Here is a 16,483-nt window from a genome sequence, read left to right on the forward strand (position 1 = left end):
AGACAAGATCATTTGTTTATTATTGGGTTTCTTTATGGTGATATGTTAAAATCCAGTAAAGCCAGAGAGATACACAGTGAAATTTGAGAATGCATTGAATAAAACTGGCTGCAGAAAAAGTACTACATAATACTACACAAGAACACACAGAAGAGGATAACCAGTTGATACATGTGATAGTGTGTTTTTTACATTCTGTATTTGAGTGAGCAGGCACTAATGAAAACATTAGGTTTTTATGCTGAGGGTCAATATCTCTTCGAGGTTCCGATCAAAGACAAATTTCAATGTATGCAATAAAAGACAAACCTAAGATTGTAACTACAACAGTAACAGCATTACAATCAGATATGTGGCAGTAAAATGATGCATGAAATAAACTGGCAGTGCAAATCCAAATCACTTCAGAAAACTTCATGGCCCAATAACATATTTCACAAGTTCTTAAATAAACCCAGTACGCACGAAAAACCTTCAATATCTACAGCTAGAATCCAAAACATGCATGTATGTATGTACAGCTCTGCGTCTACACCCCTGTTTTGACAAAAAATTGCAACTACTGGCCAAACAATTCCAGAGAGCCCAAAGATCCTAACAAAACTCCACCATATGAACTACTAGTACCCAATCAGAAATGTAGATGGTCAACTGAAAGAATCGGGGAGGTTTTAACAGTCAGATCATGCATCCAAGCAACATATTTGGAGGCAGTTCTTATAAATCTAATTCCTTATAAATGTAAGACACTTGTGAATTTCCACATTTGTCTTAACTGAGACCTTTGTATTTTTGAAGATTGATTAACACATTCATTGCTTTTCCCACTGAATCACTAAACCAATACCAAAGTTAAAGCACATGCAAAAAGGCATAACTATCACCTACTTGTTTCATCTTTGGTGTTCTTCATTTCTGACAAGTGTAGCACCAATAAAGATACATTGTTCTAGTAGCCCGTCAAACGAAATCATGTAAAAAAAGTTACATTCAGCGAACATTCTACTAGTTTTTCACCATAGATGAGGTACAAAAGCCTTGGTTGGACACTGTCATCAACATGTAGAGGTGGCCAACATTATTAAGAACAGTTTTTCTGACATTACTACCATTTACTTCTGAAACTATAGTTAATTTTGAGCATATGAGGGAACAATATTTTGGATCTGTTCAAACTGTTGTCCTGCATTAGAGTGAAACAGACTGTTATGTCTAGTTTGTACACATTCAAATGAGGCAGCCCTTCAAATGGTTGCGAGTGTCAGTGCTGTGTTTCCTTTTGTAGGTTAGTAGGCTAGTGTGACTTCCCTAATATTAGGGTGGTAAGGCATCAGGAAGGAAAGCACCATTGGCAAGGGCTGGGGGTAATAACAAAGGTGCAACTGAATTCACAGTGAAAAACAACAGCTACAGGAAAATCTGGAGCATCTCAAGTGGGGGAGAAAATGGCAAGGACTGAGCTGCTGAACTCCACTTGCTTTTTCTTTTCACGATTCTAGATGGTAACCTTCCAAATCAGAGGAAATAAAGGGCCTGGTTTAGTTTAACGGCCATACCACTGCATCAAGGCAAGTGGTTTGGACGAATCATCCATAACAGACAGATGGGAATGCAGCCAGTGGCTCTATTAAGGCAATAGCAAAACTAAGGGTGCAACAGGTCTACAAGAATTCTGAAAAGTTTCTGAAAGCTAAAGCGCAAACATGCTACAAACAATACAAACACAAGGCTAGGACAAAAACTACTCCCCTTAAACAAAAAGAGAGGGCGGCACAAACATTTATGTACATTTACTGCTACAAGTGTAAATACGGATACACTGATACAATGGTTTGAGTACAAACTTCAGAGCGGTCTGCAATATACAAGCACATTAATCCCTTAAAATCCCAAAAAGGCAATCAATCCGAGATACGAGAGTTACTACAATGCTTAAGTATTGTAATAACATGAAAACACAACTTCAGTTATTTCCTCCTGTGAGTTACTTCACGCTAATGTATCTAGTCATTCTTATCACACTGAATTCACCTATTCCTCAAAAAAAGGAATTGCAATCACTGACATTCAACTAATACACACAAAAGTTCTTCATCAACACAACCACATTTTCACAGTTATACCCTATTTTAATATTATTATTTTTTTTTCCTTTTTTTATAGCAAATTAAAAGGTAAGCAGCTGTTGGTTAGTTTTGGACAATTTTTTTCTTCTTTTTTTTCTTCTTCAAAAAGTCACTCCAGTAAAAAGTTTGCTAAAACACAAAAACCTGCATAAGTCTGTAACAATCTTTTCACATTGCTCTGTGAAAGCAAGGCAAATACATACAGCTCATGTAGCATAAAAAAAAAACTTCCAAACTGTCAAAAGTGCGAACATAAAATGTAGGACAAATCCTTCAAAATCTAGTTTCAATTGAAAATACAAAGCCTTCTACGTGTACTTCCACAAACAACTAATTTTTGAAGCCTTTCTTGGTAACAACTTGTGGGAACAGTCTTGACCTATCTAAGCATATCTCTCTGATTATCCAATCAGTTGTTTTTGTAAACCTTGGATTAACCAATAATCTTGGATTAACCAATAATCTGACTGTTCAGTAATAAATATGCATCTGTGCATAAAAAGAATGACAAGCTGATTTTACTTTTAGTAAGTCCCATTCTTATTCTATAAAAATGATTTCTCAAATCCCAGAAGACCATGGTAAACTTCATTTCATAACAATCTTGTTGCAAACAGGTCTATAGCATTGTTGCACATGATTAGATCAATAAAAAAGATATTACACAAAATTTAAGCTTGATTTAAACAGTCACATTGGTACTTCAAAAAAGGTGGTGTGGTGCATATGTGTGGGGAAATATAGTGGCATTCGACTGGGAGAATGAAAATTTAGCACTGCGTCCTCTTCAGCCTGGATGATGATGAGGTTACACGGCATTTTCCTCTGTTGGTGGCTCAGTGTTGGGGGGCTGGAGAAGAGTTTGTTGAACTGGAGGAAAATAATATTATAAGAGTATCATTCAAAGCTTCTTATTCTATATGAAAAGAATGAATCAAGCCTTAAAAATATAAACAGATCACTTTAGGAATAAATTAAGGAGGGAAATTACTAAGAATAAATTCTGTCTGGTAAAAGTGATGTTAATTTGCACTATGTCTGTACTGGTTTAGCATCTGATTCACTAAAGGAATTAGTGGCAATGGCATAGGTCTGGGCTCTATAGGAGCTACAATTGGCCAATAATCGCCCATTTAGACAGGAAAAGCCATCTAACAAAAAAGGTAAAGCGACCAATCACAGTTGGTTTTGTCATAACAGGATGTTTAGGGGTGGGGTTATCGGTGATGATAAAAGACTGACATGTATGAAAAAATTATTTATATAATGCCACGTGAGTCTCCATGAACGATTGCACAGAAAAAACATGGGAGAATAGCAGAAAATGTGTAGAGAGTCGAAGTACAGCACAGAAAACCTCATTACAGAGAATTTCACAGACATAACTAAGTAAACAATGCAGATAATGCAGCTCTGCTTGTAGATATCTGCTTTCTGCTAAAAGGCTCAAACAAAACTTTATTTCTTTAAAAGATTTGATGTCACTAACCTGGCAAGCTTGTGCAAATTCTGTGATTATTTTGTCCTCAAAAACGTTCATTTTATCAACACATAACCATGAGAACACAACTCGGCTTCCAGGCAGACTGATGAAATGTCTTATGTGCGTCTACTTGTGGAGGATCCATCGAACCAGGCAATCAGATTTGCACTTATTTGTTCGAGAAATCGTTTTCCAGTTTTTTGTGCTATAAAGCATCAGACGGTTAGTGAAAAGACTGTGGGCGGTCCGTGGATGTGCTGTCTGAGACTAGATATGTTATAACGTTCTTCTCCATCATTTGATCATTATTTGATGAATTTCTGCTGACATGATCGATAGAAAATGTACACAAACAACTCATTTATATCAAATTCATTTTACCGCCTGCTTTCATCTGGCGGTATTAGTGCAATGTAAACTGTGCCAGACAAATATCATTAAGTTTTTAACATAAATCACAATGTACATATATCGAGCCTAATTTACATAGAAAGGAGGTGTGTTTGTGTGGACTGGAATGACAATGATTTAATTTAAATAACGATGCAGCAAGGTGCAGCTCTATTTCACTTGCCGAAGTGTCGCAACTATTTAGTGAATTCAGCCCCTAAATTTAAGCCTCTAGAGTTTTACACCTAAAGAAATGAACTGTACTTTTGACAAATATTTAAAATAACGAGTTATTTTGTAGTCATATTAGTGGCCTAGACAAATCTGCTTTATCCTACATAGAACAGTTCATTCCCTCATGAGGGATTCAGATCACATAACCAGCCGAATTCTACTCAATTCTACTGGATGCTTTCTATGATGGAATATATTATTCATGGGGGAATATATGCATCGGTAAATGACCTCAAGCCAAACTCGAACTCAAGTCTCGTGCACACAAGTGCAACCACGAAACACGTCAGAGTACAAATAGAAAACTGGGCTACAGTATGTCTCCAAAAAGGATTCATACAGTAGAATGAACAAAAACACATTTAAAGCTCAGTACTATTTTGGAATCATCAAAGGATTGTTTTCGTTGTGAAATTAATAGTATTTTTCCATTATTGTTTTCCATTTTCAGGAGCCAGATATTGCAAATGCAAATGTTCTGTAACAGTGATTTTTTTTTTTAAATGCCTTCTCCTGAAATTCAACAAAACAATTTATATAAAGACTAGAGCTGTCAAAGTTAACACATAACACAAGCAATTATTTAAAAAGTTAAACGTGCTAAGTTTTCTTAATTGCAATTAACCCATTTGCTTAAACTCGGAAAAGGGCAGAACCTTTGCGATGTGTCTGGAGTCATTACACTGACACACACCACAAGAACACAAAACAGCTTTGCCAGTGTTTAAATGCTGGGAAAAGGAACTCTAAACACTATTTGTTGTACAAAACAAGCCCAGAACTATTTTGCTGCCTATGTAAGGCGCAATTTAATTTCCACAGAAGCACGTTAAGACTTATCTATCACAAAAATGCAGAATGAGAGTTTATTTTACAAGTGCTTTTCATGTGGAAAATCTGTGTGCACGAATCATGAATCTGCATGATTGCTGTAGCAAAACAGATAGCCACAGTCTACTAACATATTACTATTGTGGAAATTTAGAGTTTAAGAGATGAAATGCACATTTCAATGCATAGTTCTTTCAATTAGTCAACCACCCACTTAGACTTTGCAAAACCTTTAATGTTACTTGAATTGGTGCTATTTTAGTGCATCTTTATACCGTGGAAGGCTTTGTTTGTTAAATGTTAATAAAGCATTATTGTTATATATTGTTTTGTTTTCTTTCCTTAGAAGAAAATAAGACAATTTTTACAGGGCAAAAAGTATATAAATTCAGCACATTTTAAAAATCTGTGAATAATCGTGATTAACTATGAAAAAGTATGCAATTAATCATGATTAAAAAAAGTAATCATCTGACACCAATAGTAAACACTAAATAGGGGTGCTACCTTGTGGCTCCTGTACTACTACAGCATCTGGACCATCTGCCTTCACCATATCTGTATTCAGACTCTCTGTGGAAAGATAAAACATGTGAGATGATTATGAAACAATGGAAAAAATATAAGACACGTGGTACATTTAAGAATAAAACTAGTTGCTCTTACGCTGTATGCTGAAGCAAAACTTCTTCTTCTGGTAGGAGATGTAGCTGGTCACTGCACCGACAAGAGCCATAGCAACAGCACTCACAATGCCAGCAATGGTACCAGTCTCAGCCATGGTGTCTACAATTAATATTTAGAAATGGGCCGCAATAAAAGATTTGATTGGTTTGAAACAGAACTGGGATTTGTAGTGTGTTGGACTCTGTACGATTACATTTTTGTACCATTTAGCTATTTCATACCATAATTTTTGTCATCAGAATTATCCAGTTCACTACCTCCAGTTGCTTGTCCACCTGTAGAAACATTGCACTGAAATGAAACACCTGCAGTATGCCAATCACACAATGTGAGAATGACTTAAATTGCTTCAAGAGTCACCTTTGCCTTTGTCTGGTTTGTAGGTGTTATCATTGCCCACATTCAAAAGATCATCGTCTGTAAATTCACCACCTGAGATGTTAGAGAAATCCATTAGCCTACAAGCAATACAATAAGTACACAAATGTCAATATTGAGCCTACTAATCATATTAGCTCTCAAACAGAGAGTTTAATTAGGACCCAAAGTGATGTAAACAACTGTGAAGCTTTTGTGATCCCAAAGTAGAAGGAAAAGCCCAGGATCATAAAACTGCAAGAAACAGATGGAGAACAACCAAAGTGGAGGATTAAACCCAGTAACCATGCAAGGTTTGATGACAAGGTGCAAGAAATTAGGAGCCATGGTGGTCACTAGGTTAATACAATTCCTTGAAGCCTTGTGCTGAAATCCAGACACTCAATTAGATTTTATTAATGATGAGGTTTTGTTTTGGGGTACTAAGTATGATTTTTCCAGCCAAGAAGATAAACAGAAGAAGAGAGTGGGAGAAGATGCTTCCCAGGCTATTTCATACACGAAGAGGTGCTTGATTTCTTACCACCGGTTCAACCTCTGCTATTGGTTCTGGTGTCGTCACGGCTCCCGCCTCCAAGGCCTTTATCTGGCAGGGACACCAAATGCAATAAAGCCTGCCTAGCTTGGGTTAATCCATGCTGATTAGCAATATACTGAGTGACCCATAGTGAAATTACACTCTTTTTTTTTTTTTTGTCCAGACATCTGATGAGCTTTAAGATTAAATGGCCAATTACAAAAATGGATAATATGCATGTAAGCTAAATAACGTAACAGTTCCCGCCCAATTTTTCAGCTGTCTGGGTTCTGGAACTATTTTTCACATTCATTTTTCCCATACACTTTTCATGAAATCCTCCATAAAAGAGTTTTGAACCAATCCAACCAGCTCCGAGGTGAATCAAAAACAATGCAAGTTGTCGTGATTGTTTTGAGGCGAAAAATTACATCATTCACAGTGCATCATTGGAGAGGGCAGTCACTCTAAGGAACATTTCGCAGGGTTGGCCGCCGTTCTCTGATTGGTAAATATATCTCTGCTGGACCATGGATAATGTAGTTGTTTATCATGAATTCTGCTGTCAAACTAAATTTTTAAACACTGGAGTTGAAATAACGCAGACTGATGGCTTCAACAGAAGCATATACCATCGATGAACAACTTCTGAGCTCATGGTAGGTCTGTCATTGAAAATCAATTAGATTGTGGAAAAAAATAATGGTATTTTCACTTCCAGAACCAGGCTGTTGCACTCTATTGCTTTTCAACATATATTGAGGCTCAAATACACTGTGAAAAAAATTTACTTGTACAAAATTAAGCTAGAGAAACGTAAAAACAATGAAGAATCATTTACTGGTTTTATTACAGTAAATAATAGTAAATTTAGCACTGAAACAACCTGAATACATTAGGTAACACCAGCAAAACATATATTAAGGGTTAGATAAAGTAGAAATAGCAATTTAAGTTAACAATTGCACCACCATTTACAGTGAAGAAAACAGATAATATATATGTCATGAGTCACTGTTGTTTCTCCCCTGTCATCTGTTCATCCCGGACTACATTTACCATAATTATCTGCCCTCATCACTGCCAGCTGTCCTTGATTGTCCTGAACTGTGTTTCATTAACTCATTAGTCATTGTGTATATAATGCCCTGTTGTTTGTTTGTTCTTTGTCAGTTGTTATGTGTTTTGACCTCCCGTGTATGACCAGTGCCCTTCGTGGATGTTTGCCCCTGTTCATTTTCCTGTTTCCCATCATGGATATTTTATTTTTTCCTGTGTTTAACCCATTATTTTTTACTTGTTTATTTCTTATCAAACTCCTTAGCCGCACCTTGATCCAGCTTTCATTACTTCATTCCAGATCATTACAGAACAAGTGACCGCACAAATGGACCCATTATGGAGTATTCCCGCCATTTCTGCACCATTGCCTGCCTCACAGATTTTGCTGACTCCCATTTCAAGGCAATATACCGTATTGGTTTAACAGCTCGTCGATGGAGGGAATTGCCTGAGATGGGAGACCACACATGGAGGGAGTATGTAAGGTTAACCCAGGAAACTCTCGCTTCTGAGGATCCTCCTCAATTTATCCTGATCCCGACTTCTGAGTCAGCCATGCCTGAATCCTCTCCACACCACGTCACGGGTGCGCCTGAGTCTGCTCCGCAGACACGGGACTCCTTAGCTGAACCTAGATCCGGCTCTCCTGACTTCCTTCCAGATAGTTACAATAAAGGGTCTTAAACTGAACTTTCTGTCTTTTGAAAAAGGTTTAACCAGTGCCCTTCGTAGATGTTTGCCCCTGTTCATTTTCCTGTTTCCCATCATGGATATTTTATTTTTTCCTGTGTTTAACCCATTATTTTTGCCATCCACCAAAATCGTGCAAACAAACCTGGGAGCTATCATTATGTCATTCTTATCAAAGATGGCTGACTGAATCAAATCACTGATTTACTTACAGTACAAATTTAATCTAGAGAAATGTAAAAACAATGAAGAAAGAAAAACACCTACCGCTTTTGCCAGGGTCTTTGTCCTTTCCTCTGATGTCATTGTTGGGATCAAGGGCATCTTCAATATTAAAGCCCTCTGGATCTATTAACCAAAAAAGTTTTTATTATACATAACATATGAAACATGAACAGTGTTCACTGTAATGTTACTACAGCTAAGTGCCAATGAAATACACAAATGTTTCTGTGAAATTATATGTGGTACATTTTTTTAAAAGAAATTAAAACAGTTTAAAATGTTTTTTATTTTATGTGGTGAAGGTGGAATGCAAACAATCTCACAAGACAATACTTAGAATGAAGACAAATACAAAGGACACTCATGTGATCGTAATATGATGTGATAGTGGGGAATAACTGGTTGAGCTAGAGCAAATCCTTGAGATTTAATCTGATTTGATAGAAGTTCCTAACACAGTGTCCAATTTTAGGCACACTGTCACAACAAATACATTTTTGTGCACTTCATCTATGTATGTGCCATTAAGGCTATCCAACAATGCCTAGTATTAACCAGGTTTATTAATTGGTCATTGTTGAATTCCTGTGGTGCTGAAATTTTGGAGTTTCACTGGGTTTGGAGGATTCAAACGTAAAGTACCTCAAGAAAGACATGGTATTAATTTTTGAATAAAGAGGAATGAAAAGAGAATGGCTAAGACTTTCTAACATGGTACAATCAAAGCATAACAGAAAATTGTGCTAAATGCTTTATGATTGCTACATTAATAGCCAGAATAGATAACAATTATCTTAAACCATCTGCTGTTAAGGAATATTCTGGGATCAAAACAAGTTAAGCTCAATCAACAGCATTTGTGGCATAAGGTTGATTACCACAAAAAACGTATTTCATTTCGTCCGTCCATTTCTTTATAAAAATAAATATTGCTTACAATGGAATTGAAGGGTTTAAAAGCATAAATGTGAAGATTAAATTTTACAAAAGCATTAGCATTACTTCTTCTGTTAAAACTCGTGTTTTAATTGAGCTGTAAATTTGTTTAAATCACAATTTTGTACAGTTGATTTAGGGTTTGTAGACATAACATCATCATGGCAATGACGTTGTAAAATTTGCTATAACTTTACACAGAATTGGTTAGTGAGTAATTTTATCACACTGAAATCATGTTAACGCATATTCTTTAAGTCTTGTGGCTTTACTTTTGAAACAGTGAGTATTTTAATGTCTTCAAACTGGCCCCATTCACTTCCATTGTAAGTGCCTCACTGGAACCCAGATTTTTCTTCTTTTTTTTTAAAAGGAGGGACGAGTCAAAAGTAATTTTTTTGGTAAACAATATTATGTCGCAAACGCAGATTCATCTTAACTTGTATTGAACCCGGAATATTCTATTAATTTCTGCCTTTTTTGCTGTTAATCGTTCTGCTTTGAATATACATCTTTATGACAACACATATGAACATAAAATTATGAACTGTTTCTACACAGGAACTGACAGCACGGTACACACCAGACTGGACTTTCCAAGGGGGAACAGAGGCTCGGAGAGGTTTAGCGGTTGTTCGGGGCAACAAAACCGGGCCAACGGTGGGCTCAATGAAATCGGTGAATGTCTCTTCTGTTATTGGAGGTTAATATGTTAGTAAAGTTTTTGCATATACACACACACAGATGGTGCTGGGTATCGAAACCTAGGACCAAGACTCGTTAGTGACCATCAATTAATGTTCAGTCCGTTAATATTCTTTTTAGACTATGCCAAACTACTGTAAAATGGGCCACATACAACATTTTACCACATTACCAATAAATACTGTCTATATATATGTGTGTGTGTGTGTGTGTGTGTGTGTGTGTGTGTGTGTGTGTGTGTGTGTTCATAAATATGTGCTCTCACATGACTTTATGACCAACAGCAAAACAATTCTTAGACATAACTCCAATGTCATTACACAAGATAAATTCATTTTAATGTGGCCTACTATGCCTTATAACATTTTAATGTGCTGTTAAATAGTGCACCAGACCAAAACAAGCCCTTTCTCTTCACTAAACAATTTCTTTTGGTGAGATACTATCTGGCTCTTTCACTCTTCACAACACTATAATACATTGCACAAAAACTGTACATTTTGGCACTCAGAAGCAATGCCCAGTGACTAATTTCTAGGGCATGATAGATTCTTGGTGCACCATTCTATAATCCCAATAGTTCCAGTGTTTATTTGAGGAGGTTAGTTGTGGCATGCGCTGTATTATCATCTTAAGCAAAATGGAGGGGATACAATAAGCAGATCTCTTACCTGTCTGTTTGGGCTTGGGCTTTACTGTGTTCTTGACTGTGGGCTGCACAGGAGGCTTAATTGTGGGTTTCACTGTTGAACACAAAACAACAAAAGTTTCATAAATTGTAATTGAATCATAAGAGGTGATGAATGAACACATCATTCAGTTATGAAAGGCTCATGTAATGGCATTTGATCTGATTATAACAGTGTTATTAATTAGTTACAAAACAATTATTACCCCCACTTGATGTTCCTGCACCTCCTACTGGTTCCACTTTAGGTGCTGTGGTAGCTGTGTTAAGTTCATCTGCCAAATCCTCACTGATGCCTGTAACACACAAGACAAGATATGAAACATGCACAAAATCATTGTGCAGATCATGCATGAACAAGCATGTATTAATGTAAATCATGCCAATGAATAAATAAATGACGATCTGCAAACTTCAAGCAGATATCATCAGAATCAACTTTATTGCCAGGTATGCTTACACATACAAGGAATTTGTATTGGTGATGGGAGCTTCCAGTGCACAAATTTAGGAATTATGAGGCACAGTGATGATAAATATAATATCAGATGATAGCAGTATGCTAATGCTAATACATGTTCTGATGTGCCCCTTTACTAAAGACTATTTATGATACAAATTCCACATTAGTGCAACTGCATTCCTGGAGTTTAACAAAGACAAAAAAAATAAGCAGCTCAGCAATGCATTCTTGAAGCAAAAGGAGACAAACAAACTTTTGAATTTATTTGCAACACAACAAAGACATTTTTGCAAATCATTTTTCCCCCATGTCTCATTTTGAACAACAACTATGTTGCTATAATACTACAGATATTCATATTGCTATTTAGAAATAATGCCACCAATTGATAAGATTTGTCACTGCATAGTGGTTTTCACTTGGTTTTGTTTTTTAATCAGTCATGGTTATTTTATGCAATGTCCAACTTATATTTTGGTCCTGGGTCACTGATAATGCAGTGCAACAAAACCATTCAGATTAGTCTTATCCTTCTTTATCTGTATATCCATCTTTGTCTTTCTGTCTATCTTTTCCTATTTAATTATTAAGCAGCTCTGTTGTGTGGTTATAGGTTGTCCAACTGCATACCCGGTTTAGCTATAAGACTAAAAGAAACTGCAGCCCTTCGTGCAGCTGTGCCAAGACCAGCTCAGCATTGGCCACAATGTTATATGATCAGTACGTCATGTGACAGCACCCAATCTGTTACAGCTTTTCCCATCCAAAGAGAATACCTTTGTGTTTATATACAGTACAGTATACAGTATTAATCATGTATTTAATTTGTAATGCCCCTGTCATTCAGATGACACATAACTGGCAAATATATTGCAGTTATCTTAAATGTAAACCAAAACAGTGGTAGGCAACTATACTCTCATGCATAAACAATGTGTTCTCAGGTAGGAGTGTGTTATCATGGATCTGATTACAAATACAACAGAGGGTGTGGCTGATGGGTAATGAGGAGTGGCCTTCTACCTCTGCCAGAACAGCAGCTGGGTCTTCACACTGTCTTTCGTGAATGTTCATTTCAATGGAGGCTTTGGATAAGGGGACCTTTCCTAAATAAAGGGTGGGGTTCACATTTTCTGTGCTTTTAAACAATATTCAAAAGAGTATTTCACAGCACATGACATTATTCCTTTCATCAAGAAATTTCCAGGTTTATTAACCTACCTGATTTTTGCAAGCTTTGAAATATATTAGCCACTCATCTTTATCAGACAGATACCCCCAGTTCATAAAACGATGGTATCTTCTGCAGCCTTTAAAAATTCCAGACTCATATGCAGTACCTGGGCGCATTGTGCCTTCATGTACACATGCGCTCTGATTCCAACCTCCCCGATATACCTGTACTGTGCTAAGCCAAACAGGGTACTATATTGAAATCGCAATGTTCACTGAATATATTTTCACTTCAGGCAGTGCATCAGTAATGCATATTTTTTCTGCACAGATATTAAATATAATTATTTGGAAAGCACTAGAATTATGCCTTGAAATTAAGCATTTGTTTAGCTATTATAATAATGTGAGCACAAAATAAAATTCATAATTTGGTCAAATGTTAGAAATGATGGTACATTATTCATGAATCATGAATGAAGACTGCTGTTCAGTCATGAAATATTGATGAAATTCCCAAAATGACACCTTAGCTATCCATATTTAAACTGATCAAAGGTATACTAATGGCTAATGTAATAAATACATATATGTGCAACAGTCACAAATAATATAAATTACATTCATATCAGTTATATACTTGCTAAAAGTCCATAGCAAACAGCAGTATTCTTATCCTCAATATTTTGCTCAGACTTCTAATGACTCACAGTGTTTTACTGTGCAATAAAATACAAAGTAATCGAAGAACTGATTTTTTCTTTAAGCTTGTGGATGAATATCATCAAGGGGTCCGAGGATGAGATCATTTGTTGAGCCTCAACATGCCATGCAAAGGACGATGGCAATGGCTAGACCCAGACAGATGATCGAGACTGTTCTTACAGATGTTACAACGCAACTCAAGCGTCTTATTCTTGTATATGTGCATCCAGTCCTTTATATAAAAGAAGAAAGGTTGTTTTTAAATAATAATAAATAAAATAAAATAAATCAGTCCACAGAATGTGCCTTATGGAAATGCTTGCCTAGTGTTCCGGTCTGCCGAAAAAAATGATGAAATAGGCATGGCACGGGGTTCAACAAAGAGGGGCGATGCGCTTACCTTTCACTACCAGCAGAGAAAAGACTACCAGAAGCATCCATGTCGAAAGCTTCCCCATGTTAGAACTCCAAAATGGCACTTGTATTGAAGTAATATTAAATATTGACAATAGAGGGTGTAATTATAACTATTTGCCCTTGAGGCCTAGAGGGAATTTAAAGAGTGCCTCAATTATAACAGCAAAAGCTGCAAATAACAGTCCGCGAGCGAGTCTGCAGCGAGAGTGAGACAGCCGCGTGTTGGATCACGTTACACCGGCTTTAGGGCGGTTCCTTCTATTCAACGCTGTTTTTTTTACTTAGACAGAGCACGCTGAAATAATGCTCTTTTTAATAACAGGGCAGACACACAAAGTTTTAGCTCCAAATAAATAATATTTTTAGTTTAATATTTTTTAATTCAGTGGACACACAACCACTTAGACGGGAAAAGTCTAAGTAAAAACACTGGTTTGAAAAAGCATGTGGTTAACAATAAAATAAAGGCTTAATAAGGATTCATTACAGGCAAATTTCTCCCGGATTAAAATCTAAAGCTTCCAAAAAGGAAATTGTGAACATATGAATGTAGAATTCGCGCCTTTTACCAACGAATGTAGCGTAATCATAGGCGGACTGCTCGAGCAGATAAGATGGAGATAAGGGAGGCTACATTTGTCTATTCAATAAATACCTGAGTTGGGATAATTGTGCGTTGCTGAATAATTAAGTGCCATCCAAGATGGCCCACATTAATTATGTATATATACCGCGTGGATCTCTGGTACAATACCTGTTCAAAAGGATGTTGATGATAAATGTACCTCATTTTTAAGATTATATCTGTGTTGAAATGACCAGTGTTCTGGTGCACTCTGTTTATTTTGTTACTATATTGTTACATTAAATTAAGTCAAAACTAGACTGATATGGTTGCAGCATGCCTAACTGTGAACCACAAAGCTGCTGCATGAGCATTTCGGGTCTGCTGCATGTCATATTTGACCAAGTCAGTTTGAAAAGAAAGTGTGGTCTTGCTGGTTTATCCTCCACTTTATGGAAAAGCAAGGATCTACTCTGCACCTTGTCTTGACAGTGGTCAATTTATTTCTAGGCCATTCCGTCTTGCAACTTCCTCTTGGCAATTATTTTCTCATTTGTCCTTGTGGTTCTCCTCCTGTAGACTTCTGATCCTAGGATTAGAAAGTGGTGTGTAATCTGTACTTGGTAATTGCCACTTTCGTGATAGCTTTATAGGAAATATATCCCATTTTAAAAGGGTGCATATTCAGAAATTTGGTGCATCAAACATGCATTTGGAAAATTAAAGGGGTAGGTCACTCTCTAGTCATTTACATCTTGTCATTTCTATCCCAGATGTGTATGACTTTCTAGCTTCTGCGGAACACAAAGATATTTAGAAAAATATTGCCATTTTGTAGGTTCATTCGGGGCAAGTGAACGGTGGTCAGAAATGTTAAGCTCCAAAAAGCACATAAGGCAGCATAAAAGTAATCCATATAACTCCAGTGGTTAAAACCATATCTTCGGAAGTGATATGATAGGTGTGCAGGGCCGTCGCCAGAACAAACCAAATGGGGGGGCATTTAATTTTCATAGGGTGGGCACACTTTTTTTAATGATCTGAGACAGACCAAAACAACAACCCATATTAGGCTATAACTTAAAATAGACCACAATAGTCTTGTTTTGTTCAATTATTCAAATAAAATACTTCACCGTATGATCTCAACGTTTCTGTTTATTTTCTCTTAACATTTCTAGTAGCCTATATTTTTTGTTAATCTGCATTGTTCGTCACATACACAACACAGTGCCATCTAGTGGCTTTCTTGAGTAACAAGCACAATCAACGTAATGCATATCATTACAAGTCCAACCTAAAACTACACCAAAACCAATTTGATTTATGATTCTACAACACTTCATAAACACGAGTCACAAAAGCTCCTGGTTTCCACCAACAGCACAACAATAATAAAAGCAATGCATAACATACTGCAATAAAATTATAATTTTTTTTTGTTATACACAGAGACTTCAGCTCTTGTTGAGCAATACGTTTTATCCTCTCTCTCTCTCTCTCTCTCTCTCTCTCTCTCTCTCTCTCTCTCTCTCTCTCTCTCTCTCTCTCTCTCTCTCTCTCTCTCTCTCTCTCTCTCTCTCTCTCTCTCTCTCTCTCTCTCTCTCTCTCTCTCTCTCTCTCTCTCTCTCTTTTTTCTTTTGAATGAAAGCAAAAGAGCATGGCTAACCAGCTGGATCCAAGAACGACACAACAATAATAAAAGCAATGCATAACATACTGCAGTAAAAATTTAGCAATGAAGCAGGCAAGCATTGTATTCACAATTGATTAAAATAGTTGAGCTGGGCCTTGCGTGTGTGCCGCATAGAACGTCTGTGGTCGGTGAATACATTCCTCAAAACTGAAAATGAATTTTCACACATTGCGGTTGAAGCACCAAGCGTCAATCCGGTCTTCAAAGCTGTCAGTACACTTGGCATTGCTTCTAATGTTTTGTGGTACTTTGAAAGGAGATTTTGTGTTGTCAGTTTCGCGTTTCCTTCTTTGTTTATTTGTGTAGAAATAAACTGTTTAGCAACAACACATTCTGTCTCAACGATGGATGATTTTGTTAATGACATGATGTGCTGAAGTAACTTCGGATTCAAAAATTGATCGCTCTCTGGGTTCAAAGCAATCAGCGATTGCGCAAGCTGTGTGTTGCGCTCACCGAAGCGATGGCTGATTTCTCCAAGAAGTGTGTCAAGTGCACTGTAATAAAGCCTT

At 36.8% G+C, this 16,483-nt stretch overlaps 1 protein-coding gene across 2 annotated transcripts; it reads right to left on the reverse strand.

Annotated features, from left to right (window-relative positions):
- Positions 1-20: 20 nt before the first annotated feature.
- Positions 21-13,916, reverse strand: LOC127658334 (CD99 antigen-like protein 2). Of its 2 annotated transcripts, XM_052147572.1 has the most exons (10): positions 13,694-13,916; positions 11,159-11,248; positions 10,936-11,007; positions 10,143-10,250; positions 8,666-8,746; positions 6,112-6,183; positions 5,973-6,026; positions 5,731-5,850; positions 5,572-5,637; positions 21-2,996 (listed from the first exon to the last, which is right to left on the reverse strand). In XM_052147572.1, exons 1-10 carry the CDS (start codon positions 13,749-13,751, stop codon positions 2,935-2,937), a joined length of 783 nt encoding a protein of 260 aa, XP_052003532.1. In that variant the 5' UTR covers positions 13,752-13,916; the 3' UTR covers positions 21-2,934. The 2 variants fall into 2 exon arrangements, with proteins under 2 accessions (XP_052003532.1, XP_052003539.1); XM_052147579.1 differs by lacking the exon at positions 10,143-10,250.
- Positions 13,917-16,483: the final 2,567 nt, after the last annotated feature.

This window comes from Xyrauchen texanus, chromosome 2, assembly GCF_025860055.1.
Source record: "Xyrauchen texanus isolate HMW12.3.18 chromosome 2, RBS_HiC_50CHRs, whole genome shotgun sequence".
Taxonomy (NCBI): Eukaryota; Metazoa; Chordata; class Actinopteri; order Cypriniformes; family Catostomidae; genus Xyrauchen; species Xyrauchen texanus.